The 21693-nt window shown below is 30.8% G+C and overlaps 2 protein-coding genes across 2 annotated transcripts in view; both read right to left on the reverse strand.

Annotated features, from left to right (window-relative positions):
* LOC113365800 (rab3 GTPase-activating protein catalytic subunit) overlaps positions 1–15427 on the reverse strand; it is a 165850-nt gene extending 150423 nt beyond the window's left edge. Inside the window, exons 1-5 of the mRNA XM_026607344.1 lie at positions 14577–15427; positions 14303–14455; positions 14072–14228; positions 13720–13916; positions 13462–13637 (exon numbers count right to left, since the gene is read on the reverse strand). Coding sequence (XP_026463129.1) covers positions 13462–13637; positions 13720–13916; positions 14072–14228; positions 14303–14455; positions 14577–15341 — 1448 coding nt within the window. The 5' untranslated portion in view covers positions 15342–15427. The remainder of the gene's footprint in view (positions 1–13461; positions 13638–13719; positions 13917–14071; positions 14229–14302; positions 14456–14576) is intronic.
* An 875-nt stretch (positions 15428–16302) lies between these two features.
* The window catches only part of LOC113366218 (pre-mRNA-splicing factor ATP-dependent RNA helicase PRP16-like), a 32870-nt gene continuing 27479 nt past the window's right edge, over positions 16303–21693 (reverse strand). Inside the window, exons 11-13 of the mRNA XM_026607790.1 lie at positions 17880–18143; positions 17165–17813; positions 16303–17085 (exon numbers count right to left, since the gene is read on the reverse strand). Coding sequence (XP_026463575.1) covers positions 16346–17085; positions 17165–17813; positions 17880–18143 — 1653 coding nt within the window. The 3' untranslated portion in view covers positions 16303–16345. The remainder of the gene's footprint in view (positions 17086–17164; positions 17814–17879; positions 18144–21693) is intronic.

The raw sequence follows: 21693 nt of genomic DNA on the forward strand, positions 1-21693 counted from the left end.
TTCATCATATTACTGGAAAGAGTTTTGATACTTTATAAGTTCTAATAAATTGAATTAATATATTAGAGTAGCTGTATCCTTTAATTCTATATAAGTTAGGGCGGGCACAAAGGACCAATTTGCCTAAACTACATTTACATTACATCATACGCTACATTTTATCGTATGATTCACACTTGATCTTACTACTGGAGTGGATTTTGATACTTTTCAAGTTCTAATTAATTGACTAATTGCGAAGTAATAAATTAGTTTATATATGTCCTTCAATTCTATATAAGGTAGGGCGGGGCACAAAGGACAAATTTGGCTTACAGTAATTATACTGTCTAAACTACATGACAACAAATAACATGAATCAAACAACTATCATACTATGCCTAGTAAAATTACCAGTTAACTCTTATTTATAGAATTGTTGTTATTATAATTTTTTAAATTTTTCTAAACTTTGTCCCTCATTGCCTCATGAGCAGGGTAAGAAGGGACAGCCAGGTGGCAAACAGATCCAGCGTCTTTTTTTAATTTTAAAGGGATTTTATAAAATAATAGCTACATTTTATTCAATGTGATATACAAATTTTATAGAATTTTTTTTACAGAGATTTTATTGTATATAACAACATCGAACTAGTATTTCGAAAGAAATATTCATTAGCAGAGGTAGAAAAACTATTAATTTATCTCTTATAAAATTGCGTTTTTCACCTTAATTTACTTTTGTATTCACTATTTCTTATCATTTACACATTTGCTAATGTAAAGGTTTCGGTGGTTCTTTTTACCCCACCCACAAGTAAGCTTTTATAGAGGTTATATAAGAAAAACTGTCGAATCTAACTTAAAAATAGAAATAGATTTTACAAAACTAATAAATAAATAATAAATAAATAACGTGTACTTAAAGTAATTACAAGAGCTCAAAACCACAAAAGAAACTACCAACAAATAAAATACTTTTGGAATGAATATTGATAGATTTCCATCTCCTGGTCGAGATCGTAAAAATTAAGGTAATGGCTAATAACACATCTTTTGCCTTCTACTTTAAAATAGTAGTATTAATAGTAGTAGTAATAGTAGTATTAATAGTACTATGTTCAGTAAAATTAGCAGTTAACTCCTATTTCTAGAAATACCTTTGTTTATTATTTTTCTAAAATTTGTCTCTCTTTGCCTTACGGGAAGGGTAAGAAGGGATAGCCAGGGGGCAAACAGATTCAACGTGTTTTTTAAATTTTGAAGAGATTTTACAAAATAATTGCTACATTTTATTCAATGTGATATACAAATTTTATATGATTTTTTTACAGAGATTTCATTGTATATAACAACCTTGAAATGGTATTTCGACAGAAATATTTTTCAACAAAAATCAAATAACTATTAACTTATCTCCTATAAGTTGCGTTTTTTATCTTAATTTCACTATTTCTTATTATTTACGTCTTTCCCAATGTAAAAATTTCGTTGAGTCTTTTTACCTCACCCACATGTAGGCTTTTATAAAGGTTATATAAGAAAAACTGTCGAATCTAACTGAAAAATAGCAATATATTTCACAAAACTAATTAATTAACGTATACTTAAAGTAATTACAAGAGCTCAAAACCAAAAAAGAAACTATCAACAAAAAACATAATTTTGAAATTAATATTGACACATTTCCATTTCCTGGTCGAGGTCGTAAAAATTAAGGTTATGGCCCATAAAACATCTTTAGCCTTCTACTTTAAAATAGTATCATTAAATATTTCTATACTTTGTTTTGGAGATAATGAAGATGGACCTTTTTACCTGCTGACTTTTAAGTCCCGCTCTACCCTATACGCAAGAGAGCATATACTTTTTTATGTCCTTTATATTTTTATTGTATAATTTTGTTTCATAAAAATAAAATATTATAAAAAATAATTCTCACGCGCTTACTGTTTGCTTTATTTTCTTGAGAGGCAATTGTTCGAAACGACTTAGGTTACAACAAGTTTATTACTGTACATAATTGAGCATTTGAAATCGCGACAATCTACGTTCAATCTTCGTACGATGTGGAGAATAACGATGTGCTCTTGTATAATGAAAAGATGCAATGATATGCAATAAGTTATGCAATGTTCTGTTGGCTTGTTACAGGGTTGCTGACCATCGTGCTCATCATAGTCAGTTCACCGGGAAGCGTACGGGGGCAATGCCCATGGCAGCGAGAGGTATCGGACCTGCAATCAGCCTGTCTCTGCGCTTACAACCTAGGGCAGGAACTATCTGTGCAATGCGATCAGGTGAGTCGGGTTACATCAACTCTGACCTAGCGGCGTTACGCCCCTTTCCCAGCGAAATCACCCTTGAACTTAACTAATATATCAAATACACGACAAACACTATTAAGACCTCACAGGCATAAAACATAAATTTTACCTAAACTACGTAATAGGCAGAAGAAAGTACACTAAGCCTTCCATTAACCAGAATTCCTTATAACAAAAATATATTTAGTTTTTTATTTCACCTATTTAGGTAATTAGGTAATTCACCAAATTCATTTTCTATAGCACAGTGCAAATGTAATCAATATAAAACCTTTACAAAATTTTATTTCTAAATATAAGTTTAGAAATAATACATAATATAAGAATTTATTGAATTGAAATTATTGAATTGAGGTATTTCAATTATTTTGTGAATGAAATATTGCTCTTATTATTTACTTATGATAAATCTTCTGATTTCTTAGGTTGATTTTCCCGTTCTGGTGAACGCATTGGATCGATACGCACGTAGTTCGCCTCTGGATCTTTTATATGTAAATAATTCAACGATAACGAAACTAGATGATGACATATTCAGAAACTTAGAGATTCATAACATACAATTATCTGGTTGTAAAATTCGTACGATATCTCAATATGCATTCCGGGGGCAAGAAGAACATTTAAAAAACCTCAACATGCAAGACAACGAACTTACAGAGTTACCTGTAGCAAGTTTGAGAAGCTTAGCCAATTTGCAGTTGCTTGATTTATCTAAAAATCGAATAACTGCAATCGAAGATGATTCTTTTGCCACAATGCGGCGCCTAGCAACGCTCAAATTATCCGATCAAAACGTGACATTAACAGAAGGAGCTCTTCGTGGCTTGGAGGATTCGCTCAAAAATCTTAATCTGAAGGGAACAAGGCAAAAAACTGTACCCGAATGTGTTCGCAATATGAAGACATTGGCTTTTCTAGATTTATCTCAAAATGCTTTACGCGATTTGCCCGGACGAGGCGTTTTCCAAGGCTTGGCATCACTGACTGCACTAAATCTTGAAAGAAATCTAATTCAATCGCTTAATCGTGACGCTTTCGCTGGTATACGAGGTACATTGAGCTCTCTCAGTCTTTTAAACAATTTGCTTCCAGAATATCCTACAGATGCAATAGGACAACTCAAAGAATTAAGAGTACTTGATATAGGTTTCAATTTATTGACTGAACTACCTGATGACGCTTTCATAGGAAATCCTTCAATTACATTATTGGCATTAGATGGTAATCCTTTATCAACAGTACAGTTAGCAGCCTTAGCTCATTTACAAAAATCTTTACGTGGTTTGAGTTTGGGCGGTCGTTTCCTACACTGTGACTGTCGCTTAAGATGGGTAACAGAATGGATACGTAATAGTGATTTACAAGTGACGTCAAGAGAGCGAAATCCTCAATTTTGTGGCTCGCCACCGAGGTTCAGGGCCCGCGGATTTTATTCTATACAACCAGAGGAATTGACTTGCAACGACAGACACGGTGTTGTTCAGCCAGTATTGAATAATGAACCATTCGATGAAGAGGCTACAATTGGAGTTGTGGATTCTTTGAAACCAACTAAACCTACGCCAACTACTACTACAACTACAACAACTAAACGACCGACGACATCAAGAACTACAACTTTAAGTACAACAACACGAGCTCCAAGCACTGCCGCATCCTCTACCACAACTCCGTCCACAACATCAACCACGACGACAACTACCACAAGTACAACAATGAGATCTACAGAATCTACAACAACAATGCCAACCTCAACAACACCAAGAATCATAGAAAAAGCGAGTTCCGCGCGACCACTTTTGAGACAGAACAGTCAGCAAAGACCACCGATGATTTTAGGATTCCCACCAGGTCAACGTGGCGCAATTAAGCGGGATGATTCTGATGAAGTTTTAGTGAAAAATGCTTTCAGGCAAGATAATGCAGTGATTATTCAATGGGATTCTGATACTGCAAACATTCTCGGTTTTCGGGTGGTCTACAGACTGTTTGGAGACAAGAGTTTCAAGCAAGGACCTCCACTGGAAGCCAGTGAAAGAGAATTCAAGATCAAGAATGTTCCACCGCAGGTAAGTGATCGAAATGGTTTTATACAGTTATGGTTAAGGAAATTTATTGTGTCATTTATAAGGTTATATAGACATTTAAATTAAATTATATATAAAAAAGTAGAATATAAGAAATCATTTTGCAATGTAGATTCTATTACACATTCATTGCCTTAAGTAAATTATACCAAGATTATAATTAAACGGATCTGCATTCTTGCATGCGCTTGTGCACGCGATATAGAGAGCTGCAGATAGTTATGTTTTCAGTCATATTTATGTATTTTATAAATATATACATATACATATGTACATATTGTCATATCCTTTAGAAATTTTTTGATTATCTGCAAGAATAGAAAATTTTGATTGTTGTATACAGGGCCGGTCCTGCCTTGCATGCGATGCATGCAAAAAATGCGGGCGCACGTCTTAGGGGGCGCCAAAACGAGATTCGGAAATGAAATTTATAATATATTATTCGTATTTTGATATTATTATTTTATAATAGATTATAATAAACAATCTAACTTAACTATGGATACGTAGAAACATAAAGCATATTCAGTTTGCAATGTGATATCTGTAGAAACAATTAATTACTCATGCAAATTAGTAAATTATTGTTCTGCTTATTATTTAATGAGCTTATTAAATTTTTCTTCGATCGAAGTTAATGTGGAATTGAAAAAAAAAAATTATCTAGTGTTCGATACCGTAAGCGCAAACCTACGAAAGTTTAAATTATTCGGCATTATTGATGAAAAATTGCGAGCTGTTTTAGTTTGAACGAAACTTGTTAAAAAAAAGATACAAATCATAATAGAGAAAAATGGAAAATGGGAGGTCAGTGCTTAGAAAATGACTATAAGACCGAGAAACTTAATTGTACTTGTTGAAAATGTTTCGCATCTGATTAACTTTGAACTTTGAAGATATGCGTGGTTAGGTTTATGGAAATAGAGCAAATATGAAAAATCGAAGCAAAATGTACTTAGAAACAATACTCATGAGCTTTTTTATGCCTAGTGGTGTGCATACTAAATTTAATTATTAACTAAGCAGAAATAATACAGATACAAATATAATTGTGTTTTGTTTTCAATATAGTAAAGGAAATTTGTAATTTCTTTGCATCTTTTAATAAAATACGTTAAAAATTTAATTTTAAAACAACAATCTGATCTTCAAAACCAGATGGGAAAGTAAACATGAATACAATTTGGCATTACGATATCAATAAGATGCAATTTTGGATATTGTAAATATTGAAAAAAAAATTAAAATGAAATTTTAAAAATCTAACATGAAGAATGAATGTTATGTTTAAAAATAACAATGAGTTTAATGAAATAAGTGAAATGTTTCAAAACCCAAATATTAATATTACATATATGTTAGAACTACTTGAAAATATAAAATATTTAATTATGGTCAACCCTCAAATCGCTTCGATTTTCTAAATAAAATTAAAATCAATGTATTTTATACGTTTTTAGATTATTACTTATCTTTTGTGTGAATTTACTCAAATATTCATATAATGATAAATGTTAAAACAGTTAAAATTATTGGTGGGGGGGGGCGCTAAGACAAATCTTGCATGCGGGCGCTGAGGACCCCAGGACCGGCCCTATATAGTTGTATATATATAAATTTATAAAAACTAAAGTCTAGAATTTTCATTGTTATGTGTCTCGTACTAAAATCACTTATTTGTATTGTATAATGGTTCTTCAGGAGTGCATTATCGTGTGCGTGATATCGCTGGAAGTACTAAACGCGACGCCGGAAAACGTACCGCACGCGCAATGCCGTGAAGTCCGCACGGTCGGCACGGCAGCCTCGAGCATGGACAAGATCACGATAGCCGCCAGCGCTGCTATCTGCGGCACGATAGTTATCGCCGTCATTGTGTTCGTAGCGGCAAGTAGACGAAGATCTAGGAAGATGGCACATAGCTTGCATAATGGGCAGCATCAAGACATGATAGGAGCTAAGAATGGGTTACCGATAGCTGGATTGCCAGTCAACTGCTGCGTGTCCACACCGAGCCCGGCTGGACCACTTTCTTCGCTGGCAACTTTGAGCGCTTTCAACAATCATAAAGTAGAGGTAATAAATCCTAACTTTGTCTGACTAGCTCTAATTAGTAAGTCTTCTAGTGTATAACGACGGGGCTAGTTGAGCAAATTTTTACTTAAACGGATGTAGCTCCTCAATGAAAAACCTCAATAAATTGCTATACGGCTTAATGGATTTGTTGTTTATCGCTTAACAAAAGTGTTAATACTATTTTTTGGTAATAAATAAAATTTAAAAGCTACAGCTGTTTAAATGCAAAAAGTCAAGTATGCTTAATGTACCCCATAGGTGGGGCAAGTTGAACACTAAGAAAGTATAATGAAATCATAGTTTCAATGTCGATTAGTGATGAAATAAAATAAGTTTTTAATAACCAGTTCTATATTTATAGTCTTTATTGACACAGAAAACAAAACTTATAGTAATTTGCTTTGAATAATTAACGAAAAGTAGAATCAACAAAACAATATCGTATCTTAGGAATTATTTTACCATTAAATTCAGTATTTTTGTTTAAAATCATTATTTATTTATATTATTACCCATAGACTTAGCTTAAATCTTTAAAATAATAATTAATTTCTGGAAGGTAATGGTAATTGTCTTAGTGACAGAACAAGTTTAGCAACTATGCTCAACTAACCCCAAATTTCAAAATAAAAGTGAGTTTATAAAAAAACCGTGAGAATTATACCCAGAATCTCTATGCATATTAAAAGTACTATAATTATATGGCAGAATAACATTTACCTTATTAAAAATAAATAACATTTGACTAAACCAGACAAAAACTCATGATGAATTACTTTTTTACTTTTTGGTCTCAAAATAAACAAAACGTTCGTGAGCCTCACTCATTTGTCCAGCGGCCACTAGCGATGGCGGGATGTTTATTTCTCCCAAACTTCTATCTTTCCACCATATAATGCCTAAACGGACGGTGAATAGTTTTCGAGATATTTCTCAACTTGCCCCGCTCTACCCTACTAAAAGAAGCATACTTAAAAGTAAATATGAGTTCAGGGTACTGCAGAACGTAATGAACTGTAATAACATCCACAGAATGAATGCAGTTCAAAAATGTATTGCTCTAAAGCAGATGATAAAATATTTTGAAATTATTTTATCATTTACAAATATGATTTCTTCTAGGATTGGGATCAAGTATCTGGTTACAGCGGTCGTAGTATACCCAGGCCTCGAGTCTACCCTTTAGAGAGCAACATTGCAGATGATCTGCGTTCGCATGCGTCCCACTTCAGTAATACCGGCGGTCACGGACCTATGAGCGGTGGCAGTCAGAATGCAGGAAAGGGCGGAAAAGCGCGTTCTTTAGCCGACGGACAATCTCAGCACAGCTTTTCCAATCATTCCGGTCGATATTTAGCGACAAATGCTTTCCCAAGCAATTTGGTCAACTCACGACCAGGTTGGTTATTTGTAATTAATATTTTAAGTAAATTCTATTCTGTTGCAGTAATTTCTACTTGCCAGACTAAATTTTTAATAATCATATTATAAAAACTACAACCGGATTTTATATTTGCCGAATAAATCTTGAACAAAAATATGAACACAGTTAAATGAATTATTGAAGGAAATAGACATTCATGCGGAATGTTTTATAGGCAAAATATAAATACATGTTTAGCCCTATTTAATAATTTTTGTGCTATTGACGTAAAATATTATTGTGTAGTCATGACAAAAGCTACAGTTTGCGCAGGCGAAACAAAAATTATGAAACAAAATCACTTTATGAAATTGTTTCAAATCAAAATTTTCAAGTTTCGAAATATAGCAAATTTTTTGAAGTGAGGTATAGCTCGTGCGCGATCCGGCCGATCAGCTTCAGACGGCGGAAATTATTCCTGCATAACATCGGTGTGGAAAGTACCATCGACCCGTTTGATAGCGAGGGCAAGAAACATCACAATGGACAAAGAACAACATTATCGTCAAGAATATCACAGGATGCAGAGTGCATTGGAAAACGGCAGCGGAGGTAATTTGAGCGGCATCCATACGCAGAAAAAAGCAATGAATGCACCTGGTTATAACAAAAATCCGGGATTGAAATTTAAGAGCAATTTAAGCAGGCAGACTATACCAGAAGATCAGGTACTACCACCCGGTGTTCCTGTGAAATATCCAGAACCAAATAACGGTTCAAAAATGACCAGGCCAGATATGTTCCGTAGTCACACGTCACTGTCGGCTTGCGGATCGCAGCCCTCGCTATACAAATCAGTATTAGAAGCCAAACTTAAAACAAATCGTTCCTGTATCAGTATGTCTATGATAGATGCTATGGACTATGAAAATGTCAACATCAACCGGTATAAATATGAACCGCGCAGAGCAAACGCCTTGACGCATGTTGCTGATCGTCGCGATCGAACACCCAGTCGGCCAAAGAAGAGTTCGGAATTGGAAACAGCACATTGAAAAAAATAGGAAGAATTTAAACCAAACGCCTTCATTAAAATTCGACGTTTTACTAATCTAGTGAAAGGCTTTTCAGTGATAATAGAATATTCATAATGAAAATAGATTTGATGTAATACATAATTCTGTGTTCAAATTTTTGCTCATTATGTGTTAAATAAATATTGGTAATGTAGCGGGCGTTTTAAATTAAAGTATTTGACTAAGTAAAAATATGTACAGTAGAATCCGATTAGTATGACGCCAGATATATTGACAACCGCTTATTATGACGTAATCGCACTAGGAAGTTTGGTTTCCATATAAAATTCCTTAAAAAACAACTGTCTAGTCGGATATATTGACATCCCTTATATTGACATGTCGCTTATAATGACCCATTTTTGCAAAAAAAAATATGTCCAATTATAATGAACGACATGATTTTACATGATGTGGCTAAGTCTACGAAAGCAATTGCTATGTCTTTTGTGCACAATAGCACCAGGGACTGTTTTTACAATAAAATTATGTAAAGAAATCAATAAAAAATTACTGATTATATATATAATATTTATATAATTAGGAATTATGTGCGTATGTATGTAAGTTTTTCTGTACATGGTTCGATGGATGCTTGTTTCATGTGTGTTATGTGCCGTTCATTGGGTTTAGACAGTATAATTACTGTAAGTCAAATTGGACCTTTGTGCCCCGCCCTACCCTATGTCAATTTTATTTTATATTAAATTTTAATATGTGTCATTTTTATTTTTAATTAAAATGTATGTATAGACTTTTCTTTTAAATTACTGAAACATGTAACATGTTTGCATATTAAAAAGTTTTTATTCAGTACGCTTTTAATGACGAGATTTCGATGTCATACTAAGCGGATTCTACTGTACTTAAATACTATAATATTTATTTAGAACCAAATTTAGTATCTCACTTTTAACTTAATATTTTTGAAATAGTGAGTTCATCTTGAACAATAAAGGAATCATTAACTATAAAATCATAAAGATCTTATAATAAGAGTTAGGTATGAAGCTAAAGCCTATCCATTTTGGTAGAAAAAATTGCTCTTTTAATTCCATCTTGATTAACCCCGATTTTAATTATATAGTAATGATCTAAAATCACTTCTTTAAATTAAGGTAAACAAATAAATATTTTTTCAGCAATATTTAATATTTGAAATTATACGGCTCTATTACAGAATTACGTCAATCGCGTCAATCGCTAACCGCAGCCTCAGACCGCATGTCGCGGTCATCGTACCCCGCATCGATGCATGGTGTCCAGCATTCCGGAAATTCTCAAGGGAGCAGAAGAGCTAGGCCACGTTCGAGGTCCAGGGACCAACACAATCACCCACATAATCGTCCAGGAAGCAGGTAAGTGATCAAATATAAATTATACAGTGATATGTCGTCTTATTAATCGTGTCTCAAATTCTGGGAGATATTGGAAGTGATCGAAGAATATTAACAGTGTTTATTATACTATATTTGATATAATTACACAGGCCAACAAAATGAAAAAAGTTGTCTGTATTGGGTGTGCGGCATATGTTTTCTAATGTAGTTTTTACCGCTGAACACGAGTTTAAAGTCAAAATTGGGGGTCAAATGGCAAAAAATTGACAAAAAACTAAAACAATGACAAAATCTCCGATTTAGTAATTCTTCTGCATAATTCTTAAAATCTTATAATTTTTGTCGTTTCCTGCCACTTTCTACCTTAAATGATAGAGTATTCAGCTAAATGATCTATTTAGTTTTTTTGAGAACACAGCAGTATTTTGCCAACACATTTTCAGATATTCAAATTGCAAATATGGTTGCAGATTACCCAGTGACAATCGGAAAGAAATATGTTTGCAAATTACTGCTGAATTCTACAAAAAAAACTTAATAGATGATTTAGGTAGATACTCTGACATTTAAGGTAGAAAGTCAGGAAACGACAGAAATTATAATATTTTGATTATTATGCAGAAGAATTTCTAGATCAGTAGATTTTGTCGTTATTTTAGTTTTTTTTTCAATTTCTGCCAGTTGACCCCCAATTTTGACTTTAGATTCATATTCAGCGGTAAAAACTACATTGGAAAACATATTCCGCAACACAATACAGACAACTTTTGTTTACTTTGTGAACCTAAGCTATTAATTAAAAAATATTTGAATATTCAATGTCCCCCAGCGTCTTTTGCCTAGATTCGGCCCATTCAGCAACATTTTGCAGGGTTATATGAAAGTTTTTGGTTTTAATAAAGAAATATAATTACAATTTTTTTTACAATTTTTTTTTTACAATCATTTTTATTCCGTTGCAATGAAATTTTTAACATGACAATTTCTTAAATATATAATGGAGAAGTCCACATGCAGAGCGGCTTCGATAAAATTTAGATTGTTTTGTATAATTGCTTTTGGAATTTTTAAATATCAAAGCAAATCTAAATCTATTATGATAAATCACTTGTATAAATCTATAACCTTCTTATTTTTTGGATAATTGAAATTGAAAATCAAGTTTGTTAATTGAATATTATGAAATAGCTATTGATTATAATAGCAAAACAATTTTATTCTTACAATCATTCTATCCGGGCATTTAAATTGAAGGATTAAAGATGCCCATTGATTTGGAGAAAATTTGAATAAAAATGCGTATGCATAATTTTATTATTTGAAAATGAATGATAGAAAAATTGAATAAAATGTCCAATATTTCAGGTACAGCACCGCCGGCTCAACGCATACACTGAATAACTATTGTGACACGTCTGATAATTGGACCGATCACGATATGGACATCTACATGGCACGAAACCCAACAACCAGGGGCGGACTAGTCCCATTATAGTGCCTACCCAAATACGTCTACAATGACTTACAAGCAGCTAATGAATTTGGTGACCACCAGTCACAAGGGGTCAAAAACAAATTGAAGTCAAAATATGGAAGTAAACACCTGGTTTGATAGTGTTTTGTGACATTGGACATTTAATTTGGTCAGGCGGACTATCATAATTTCTCCTTATATTTATTTTTATCTAAAAACCCATATTTGTCAAAAATGGTACTTCAAAATGTCTTAAACGCAACACCAAAATATTTTTCGAAATCGAAAACTAGAACGGTAAATAAGGAGAGTAATATGTGGTACTGAAAATGACTAATTGTAAAAATATATAATATTCTATTGTAGAACATATCATATCTATATGAAGTTAAAAGTTATTTAATTTACGCTTATACGGCATAGTTACAAAGTAGGTAAATTGAATGTATAAGTGCACTTAGATACTTAAAGATTTGAAATTATTTATTAGAAGTCAATTTATGATAATATAAAAATCTAAAGGGAATACAGTTGACCTAAGCAATAATTAGTAACTCCATTGTGTGAATATACACAATTGGAAATTTGTTAGCTTTAATGGCATCATTAAATTAAATTTCGTTGCATATCTTAAAATAACCAAAAAAGTATAAGCGCATTTCAGGATTACTTCATGACAAATATGATAATAAATATTATAAAAATGTTAAAAGAATGATGATGATTTTGTTTCCATAATGTGAGAATCTGATAGTTATGTTTTAATTTAATTATTATTTAAATTTAAAATGGTTTGTGAAAAGAGATTGATTGCGAGAATAAATGATAAAAATTTGATTGAGTGAACGAATGATAAAAATTTCATCATGTGGAATTCATAGTCGCTTTTGTAACTTACGAGATTATTGATAATGTAAAAATTGTAGAATATATGTAATAAAATATTACCGATATTCTCAGATATAAAAATTTCAAAAATACATACTAAAATGCAGTTATATTTATTTAAAATAATGCCAGCATTGTATTATGTAATCACATTCCATTTGTAGTATTGATACTATTAAATAATACTATAGTTAAGCAAGTTGCAATATTTTGCAATAAGTCATGTAATGTAAAGATGTATATAGATACTCATCTATAAAAATACACGTGGCCTATAATTTAGAATAACAAACACACACGCGTATATTTGTGTGCATACTCATATAAGAGTAGATTTAAGTATATATATTGTATATATCTAACAAAAAAATATGTGTTATATCGCATAAATCTATTGTTATTGTCTGTTTGAAGTTCTAAGAAACATTGACCAAGATAAATGTTTTGTAGTGAAATAGACCACGTTATAAATTATCAATTTGGCAAAAAATAGTATCAATTGGAATATTGTATTAAGATATGTATAAACATAAATATATACATGTAGATAAAATAATATTTCATATTATATTAACATAAACTGACAAATAATTAGTTAAATTAATTTAGGAATTATATAATTCATTTAACATAATATTATGTATTATGGCACATAGTGTATGCTAAATGAAATAGAATAAAACTGTTTTGTAAGATATTTAAACGAGTTTTCATAACACCGTATTTTTATTAGAAAAACTTCAAACTGTCGATATTTATTTATATTGAATTGAAAACCAGGTAATTTGTTAAAGTTGAAACATGAAATATTAATTTAATGCATGCAAAGTAATCTCTGTGCAACTTACCCCGGTATTTTGTGGTTATTATCAATCCTGTATCTCAATTCTTCCACAAATTCGTACCACAAATGAGCAATTGCCCTGGAACCTCCCAACCAGTGTCCTGTTATGGCCATCAGGCAACTCAATCTCCAAACTAGACCATCTACTGGGCCTGATTTTATTTGGCGTGTTGAATCACTCTGATGACAATAAATATTTCTTTAATGAACATTTGAGGATTGTGGTAATTTTATGAAAAATAAATGTATTTATCATTCATACCTGTCCTAAATGGATGTCTGCATCAATATTGTATGGTGTACTTGAATTAGGCTGAGCATCAGGAAATAAATAAAATAGCATCGACATCAGTTGAGATTCTGGAATTGGACCATCTTTCCTAGACTGTGATCTTGTACTTTTACTTGCATACGATAGAACTGATGATATTGGAGGTATAACTGGTTCAGTTAATTTATCTGTACAAATAAATTATTGAAATTGCATTATTTGTGTTTGACATGAATTTAATACTTTTAAATAAATTGCACAAAAAAGTTATATATTTTGTAAAATTAATATAAATAATAAATACATTAATAACTTGAGTAAAATTAATAAGATATATACAAACCAAATGGGTTAGCTGTTTCCTTTTGCATTGCAATATGTCCCAAAAAATCCTTCATTGTTCTACTATTTGTAGCCGATTGCAAAAACTCGGAAATACATTCTGATAACAAGCATGCAGGTTTGTCAATCCATTTTACTCTAATAGACCATTCTGGAGCCTAAAGTTATACAGCAAAAGAGTGATTATTTTATATTGCCTTATATGATTTTCAGTAAAATAGTTTTATTATACCTGTTTTGAATCGAAGTCTGAATATGTTTCTGAATCAACTGCAACATTTTCAGGCAATTGAGGCCAGGAGCAAAATAATAATAATTCTGTGATAGGATCATATGTGGTACCAAAAGGAAGTGAACCCAATTCTTCTAAACCAAAGCCTTCACCCTAAAAATGTATAAAACTTTTAATCAATATAATATAATGTAATAATAATATTCAATATAAATAATGTAATGTAATATTATGTAATTGTAATATAATTCTATGAAAGATATTTATTACTAACCCCTAAGATATCAAAGTCTGGTGGTTGTTGACTCCAAGCATTTGATGTCCAATCTTGTAAACTATAACAATGTCTAACAGAAAAAGTGACGGGTTCATGTATATTGCTGGCAATTTTGCTCTTAAAAACATCAAGCAGTCCCGAAAAGTACTTGCATCGATCAGGTGTCTTACTTAAATGTATAATATCAAAATTTGTCCTTAACCCGAGCATTTCAGAAACTCCAAGATACACATGTTGAGATGGTATTAAAATTTTTACAAACAGCGGAATTTCGCAATGACTGTTTGAAATAGCAATATTAGCAGAACTGAGCAAAATTTTAATCTTACTTTCATTATCTATGGTTAAATTTTGGGCTGAACTCAAAACAAGAAAGTCACGAATGCCGTACCATCTTGCTAGAGGGTGGACTATTGGTGAGGTTTCATCGACTGTACAAAAATCATTTTCTGCGGACATCAAGTCAATTAAGACTTGACTTTTTGAATCATCTTCATCGACATCTGATGGCTCATCAGCACCATCAATTTTTAAATAATATCTGGTTAGACTAAACTGTACATCAGCAAAATTTATGCATTCTGTTGATGTTTTCCAATTGTTTTGCCATAATTGGTTCTTAAGCAATGCAGGGCCTTGTTTCACATATGGTAATTTCCATTCATGAATTATTTCTTCGATACGGGCGATGAAAACTTCCCAATCAGAGGCTGTAGTGAAATCCTGGTGGTAAAATTCATTGTCATCCACTTCTTCATTCATTTTCTTTTTAATGCCAGAAATGTGTTTTTGTAGTTTCACTTTGACAGCTAACAAAACTTTGACAGCTGTTGCATGTGGTAATCAAAAATATAAAAGAAAATGTAAGCGTTCTCTGTGATCCAAAACACGTATCTTTTTAGTAGAAGCAGAGAAAATCACTAAATACATATACATATCACATATACATATCACATATGCATATCACATATCACTGAGATTTTTATAGATTTTTTAAAAATATACATATAATTCTCACTTGATTCTTTTCACAATGTATTGTCATTAAAAAGCACTTATAAGATTAACATTAGAATCACTCTAATCAAATATTTCAACCAACAGTGTGAAGTTTTCCAGTTTTGTTAAGATGGCGATACGTACCAGATTGTCCGTTATTAAGTTGGTTCAATGTTTATTTTAAATATATTTCAACCAGAATTATTTTAAAAAAAATCAGCCAAAAAACTATATATTTCGAAAACATCACTTGAAATTACGAATTAGCTACAATAAATAAACATAATCAATCACCCTAAGAAATGATGTATTTTTTACTAAAGTAAATTATGAAGAAGCGTGGTGCAGCATTAAATACATGTATTTCTTATATTGTTTCATATATGATTTTTTTGTCAATTAAAATAAACAACTGCTTGAATTTATTGAACTGCTTTAAAAATTGTTAAATAAGGAACAAGATTTGATTAAAACAAATTTTTATTCATTTATACAAAAATTGTAGTAATACACATTGTCATACAATAATTGAGTCATAGATAAAAGAAGAGTATGAATTGAGTCTATTGAATTTTACATTGTTATCATTAAGTATATTGTTAATATTATTTTTGTACTCAAGAAAAAATATAAAAAAATATTTTTATATTATATTTATATTATTCACTTGGCTACATACTTACCAACCTAAATGTATTCATAATCAATTAAAACTTATATACAATATTATTTACATACAATATACTTTGTTAAAATAAATATCTAGCTCATAAACCAATTCGACTCGGCGTTCTCCTTGGTGTATCCGATCCCGGCGTTAAAATTTCTCTTTTCAAAGACATTGCCAGTTCTCTCTGTGTTGCTTGCTCTTTCTGTTCTTGCAATTGAACTTGAGCTTTTTGCATTTGTTCTTCCATTTCTTGCAAATGTTCCATTGCTTGTTTCTTTTTCTCTTTACCAGATCTGCCAGTTTCTTTAACTGAGAAGAACATAGGACCCAATTCAGCCAACCAATGTCCATCTACAGCCGTCACACACTGCATGTATTCTTTTGCCGTCATCAGCAACTCGTGGTAAACTACATATTCAGGACTGGACCCCAATCCTGAGAGAGCAGAAGTTGGATGCAAATGACAAGGCATGCCTGTTCTTAAATTTACATATTCTCCTATTCCTTTCAATCGAGCTGCTTGATAGAAATAAGCTGAACAAATACATTTTCGAACAATGTCCCAATCTGTACCACAAGACTCAATAGGTAGCTTCTGCTGCAGCATGATATCTTTAAGTTGTTGACGAACTTCTCGCACCTTCCTCATTGCTTTGATATGAATGAAATGATCATTGCACCAATGTGCTGAATACTTATTCTGTTTCCACTGGTTATAAACATTTAGGAAAGTTAAGTGATCTGATTCTGGAACTTGGAATTTTTCTCTGACACCATCCGCTTCTTCTTCTCTTCCTTTAGGTCTGTAGAAAATTGTAGGTACGGACAGCATGGATACTAGAACAAGTAAAATAGATTAATATAAAAATTATAAGTATAAATATACAGATGTATAAATTCAAACATAATTATTTACCAATAATTAGAACGTCAGCACTGCAACCCATTTGGCAAGCCACAATCAACATTTGGCACTGGGGAGGGTCGAGAGGAAACTCTGCCATTTGCCTTCCAAGAGGAGTCAATGCTCCAGTATGATCTAAAGCTCCCAAGATCCAAAGCTGATATAATGAATTCAAAATATTATCTTGAGGAGGTGGGTCCATAAAATGGAACTGTAACAAATCTTGAACACCCAGAGATTTCAATAACAATACAGTATTTGCTAAATTAGTTCTCTGAATTTCAGGAACTGTTGAAACTAAAAGTTCTTCCTTGTACTGCCTTTCCGTATACAACCTGAATGCTTGACCAGGACCTGTTCTTCCTGCTCTTCCGGATCTTTGATTGGCATTGGCCTGACTTATAGGATAAATTTGCAAGGCGTCCATACCAATACGAGGATTGTACACTTTCAACTTGCAATACCCAGCATCTATAACAAAAATAATCCCGTCTACTGTAAGAGATGTTTCAGCGATATTCGTTGCAACCACACATTTTCTAAGTCCTTCTGGAGATCGTTGGAAAATCTTGGCTTGTAAATCAGATGGTAACTGGGAATAAATAGGTAGGACAGAAAGCTGAGGTGCACTATCAATTTCTGCTAATCTCTCGGCAAGGACCTAGAAAACAGCAATAGTTTAGAATTCAAAATTCATCTTCCAAATATTTTTATGTTGATGGTTTACCTCACAAGTAACTTCGATATCTTCCTGACCAGGCATGAATATTAATATATCCCCTTCAGTCGGTTGCAAATGAATTTGCAAAGCTTGTTTGACTGCGCCATCCACATAATCTTCTACGTGATTCTTGCTGAAGAAAGTCTCAACCGGGAAAGTCCTTCCGGGTATTGTAAACGTCGGCACGTTCCCGAAGAAGGAAGCGAATTTAGAGGAGTCCATTGTAGCGGATGTCACTACCAATTTGAGATCCTGTCTTCGAGCTACAACCTATAATAATCAATTAGATGATAAACAAAATTATTAGTTGCATTTTTTATGTGAATCCAGTTGTAAAAATGGTACTGTAATATGAATATCCTTGTAATAGTAACGCAAATTGAAGTTGAATATTTATTTGATTTCATGATTAGTAAAATGTATATGATGATTAAGTATAGTAAGTCGTTGCATGCATCAATTAGTTTAATTTAATATTAATTAATTTATTTCATTCATGTATAAGAAAGCCGCATTAAATAAAATTAGGTATTAATAGAGACTTTTACGAAGCTTATTCAAAATAAATAACTAACTTAAAATTATTTTTTAGAATAATGTCCAGTTTGATTTCCTATTATTATATGTTTAAGAAAAGATATTGAAGAGATAGATGTTTAAGAATTATATACAAGTACGCAAATAGAATATACTAGGAAATATTGATACCATTTCAAGCTTTAATCATTTAATTAGCTTCCAGTTATATATCTTAGGTTCATAAAATTAAATTATCATGATATCATTTAAATCATCATAATACGGATATCATTTTAATGTAAATACTATCCTTTTTTTTGTACTCTATATTATTTTTTATATTTATGTTATTATTCATCAATGTTACTAGATTTAATACTATTTAGACAAATACTGTAATTAAAAATAAAGAAAGAAAGAAAGAATTAAACTTAAAAATTAAGCATATTTAAGTGTATTCTGTGTACCACCACACGTGGGTTTTGGATATTAAGTTTTTTATCTTATTTATATTTTGATTATCTATTTTTTATGTTATCCATTATTTTTAGTGCTAGTTTTGTACATTTTTTAATTATGCATCAATAAAGTATTAATATTAGTTTTACCATTTCCGTTGATTTATTTTATAAATTTTAGATATTTAAAATATTGTTTATATCATTTTTCATTGTTTTGTAGTTTTATCTGCCAAAAAAGAGTTAAACTTAGTTTTTTTTTTAATACTGGGTGGATACCTGGTAGCAAATGTTTTTGTTTATAATTAAATTTATTTGACCAACAAAAATATTATTAAATGTAAATGATTAATTATGATATTGCAATATATGAAAAATCCTTAAAAGACAACATCGAGTAAGAAAAATAAATGAAAAAAGCAACTTCATTTTTTCCTATGTTTCGACATAACAAATTACCGTTGAAAATCAATGGATAATAAATATTATTATAACAAGTATAAACACTAATATGAAACACTTAAAACACCCAGTAATTGCGGAAAATTAGTGCATCAGACAAACTTTCCATCGGACACTCAAATAGTTAAATGGGTAAAATAGTTACAACTAATTTTCCACAATTATTGGCAGTTTTAGTGTTACATCCTAGTGTTTATTCTTTTAGTAATAATATTTATTTTTATTAATGCATTTTATATTTGTTCTCCAAATTGTTTATATCTATTGATGATGGCATAGAATCATATGTAGGAGCGTATGGAAAAATAAAGAAGCTTTAAAATCTTTTCCATTTTTACTTGATATTATGCTTTCTCAGACTTAATTATGTATATACAATTATACATATATATGTATATGCATATATATGTGTGTATGTATGTGTGTGTATGTGTATAAATAGGTAGTGTGTATACATTTTCATTCAACCATAATATTTATAAATGGGAAAATGTATATGTGCAAATTTATCAAAGACTTATCGCAAATAGTTCCGAATAAACAAACATGACGCATTTTGTAATCTTAACAATTATACAAAATTTATTGATAACAATAATTCTAGAAGTTTGAGTGGTGTAATCAGTTATTACTTATCTCAACAATCTGTAACACATTCGATAAATTTAGCACTCTTAGTTCTATAAAGATATTAATAATTATTCCAATTACTGCAAATGGTAAATTATAGTGAATTTACTTCAGAGCAAATAAATGCAAAAAATATGTTTAGAGTCATTTACATCTAATCATTTCTAAGTATATCTTTTATTACAGATAACATAAAATATCCCTTTTAGACACCTTATTGTTAGTAAAGCCATTACTGGTTAGTGGAATTATAAATGTACGATATGTTATCGGTTACTGGAAGATAATAATGATGTTTAATTTCGCAGGAGTTAATATAGTGATCAGATAAGAATCATAAAACATGGTCATGACTAGGGTTAAATATCAATAGAACAGAACACGATAAATCAATCAAACCGAATTTGATAAGACAAGCCGAATATATAATAGTATAACTTAATATTCAAATTTTTATATAATCTGACCATAAAAGCTAAAGATAATAGAGCAAGAATATGAATTTGCAGTAGTAGTTTTATAAATAAAAACAAATTTTTGAATATTAGTTAAGAGTTTTATTAGAAAGAAACGGCCAGGCCGATTTATACCAAAAACTAATCACCACAATTCCCAACTGATTTAATAGAACAGTTTTTGAATTTTCAAAATCGGTTCAAAAGTTTTAGCTAAAACGTGAACAGTGTTCAACACATTTCTGTTAATTCTAAAGATATTAGACAAAAAAACGAATCTAAGTATTAGATAGAAAAAACTCGCAAACATTGCTTGCCATTTACATTTTTTAAATCAGCGAAGACATTTTTAAAGACAAATCGAAAAAGTTCAATTTTAAGCTCACATACAAACATGCTTTTTCCAATTTTGGTGTCAAACGATTCAGAATTACTTAAAATGTCGAGAAAACATTAAATTAGCTAAAACTATTCTTATGATACAAGGAATAATTAAAATAAATTATGGAATAAAAAATGATTAATGAAGATAAAAAAAACAGTAAAAAATAATCATGATAATAATGAAATTTCAAAAAACACATATATTACTAAACTTGTAGAAGGCATAACATTAACTAAAAGTGGAAAATATCTATTTTCTCATATGTTGTCATATAAGATTTTACGCCAAGTCAGTGGATATAAACAATTTGGAATAACAAACATAAAATGAAATTAATAATAATAAATATTATTAGCACATGTGCAATAATAAAAATGTCAGTGATTGTGGGAAATTGGTAACTATCATTATAAGCAAAGCTAAATCTGTTCCGTTTGTATTTCAATAAACACTACGTGCTAGTATTTATGTTTGTAATAATAATATTTATTATTATTAAAGTATTTATTTTATTTTTTTTCCTGGAGTTTGTTTTTCCTGATTATTTATATTCACTGATAATAACTAAAAATTGTATGTCGAAACAAATGGATAAATAAAGATGTTAAAAATCTCTTCTTTTTTATTTGATATTATATGCCTTCAAAAATTTCAATCAAATATCCCTAAATAAAAAATAACTTTTTTATTATTATACATAATTAATAATTAAGTGTATATATATATATGTGTGTGTGTGTGTGTCTGTGTGTGAATTAGTTTTTTAGATAATTTGATTAATTTACTTGATTTAGCTTATTTGTCCAGAATAGTCATTGTTTATATATTATTTCTAATTTAATTTTTCAAACTAAATATATTCTTTTTTTCACAAATATGTTCGATACTCAATTCTGTCTTTAATTGAATGT

The sequence above is a fragment of the Ctenocephalides felis genome, unplaced genomic scaffold, assembly GCF_003426905.1.
Source record: "Ctenocephalides felis isolate EL2017-DRISC unplaced genomic scaffold, ASM342690v1 CF-g0.4_SCAFFOLD_01170, whole genome shotgun sequence".
In the NCBI taxonomy this organism is placed as follows: Eukaryota; Metazoa; Arthropoda; class Insecta; order Siphonaptera; family Pulicidae; genus Ctenocephalides; species Ctenocephalides felis.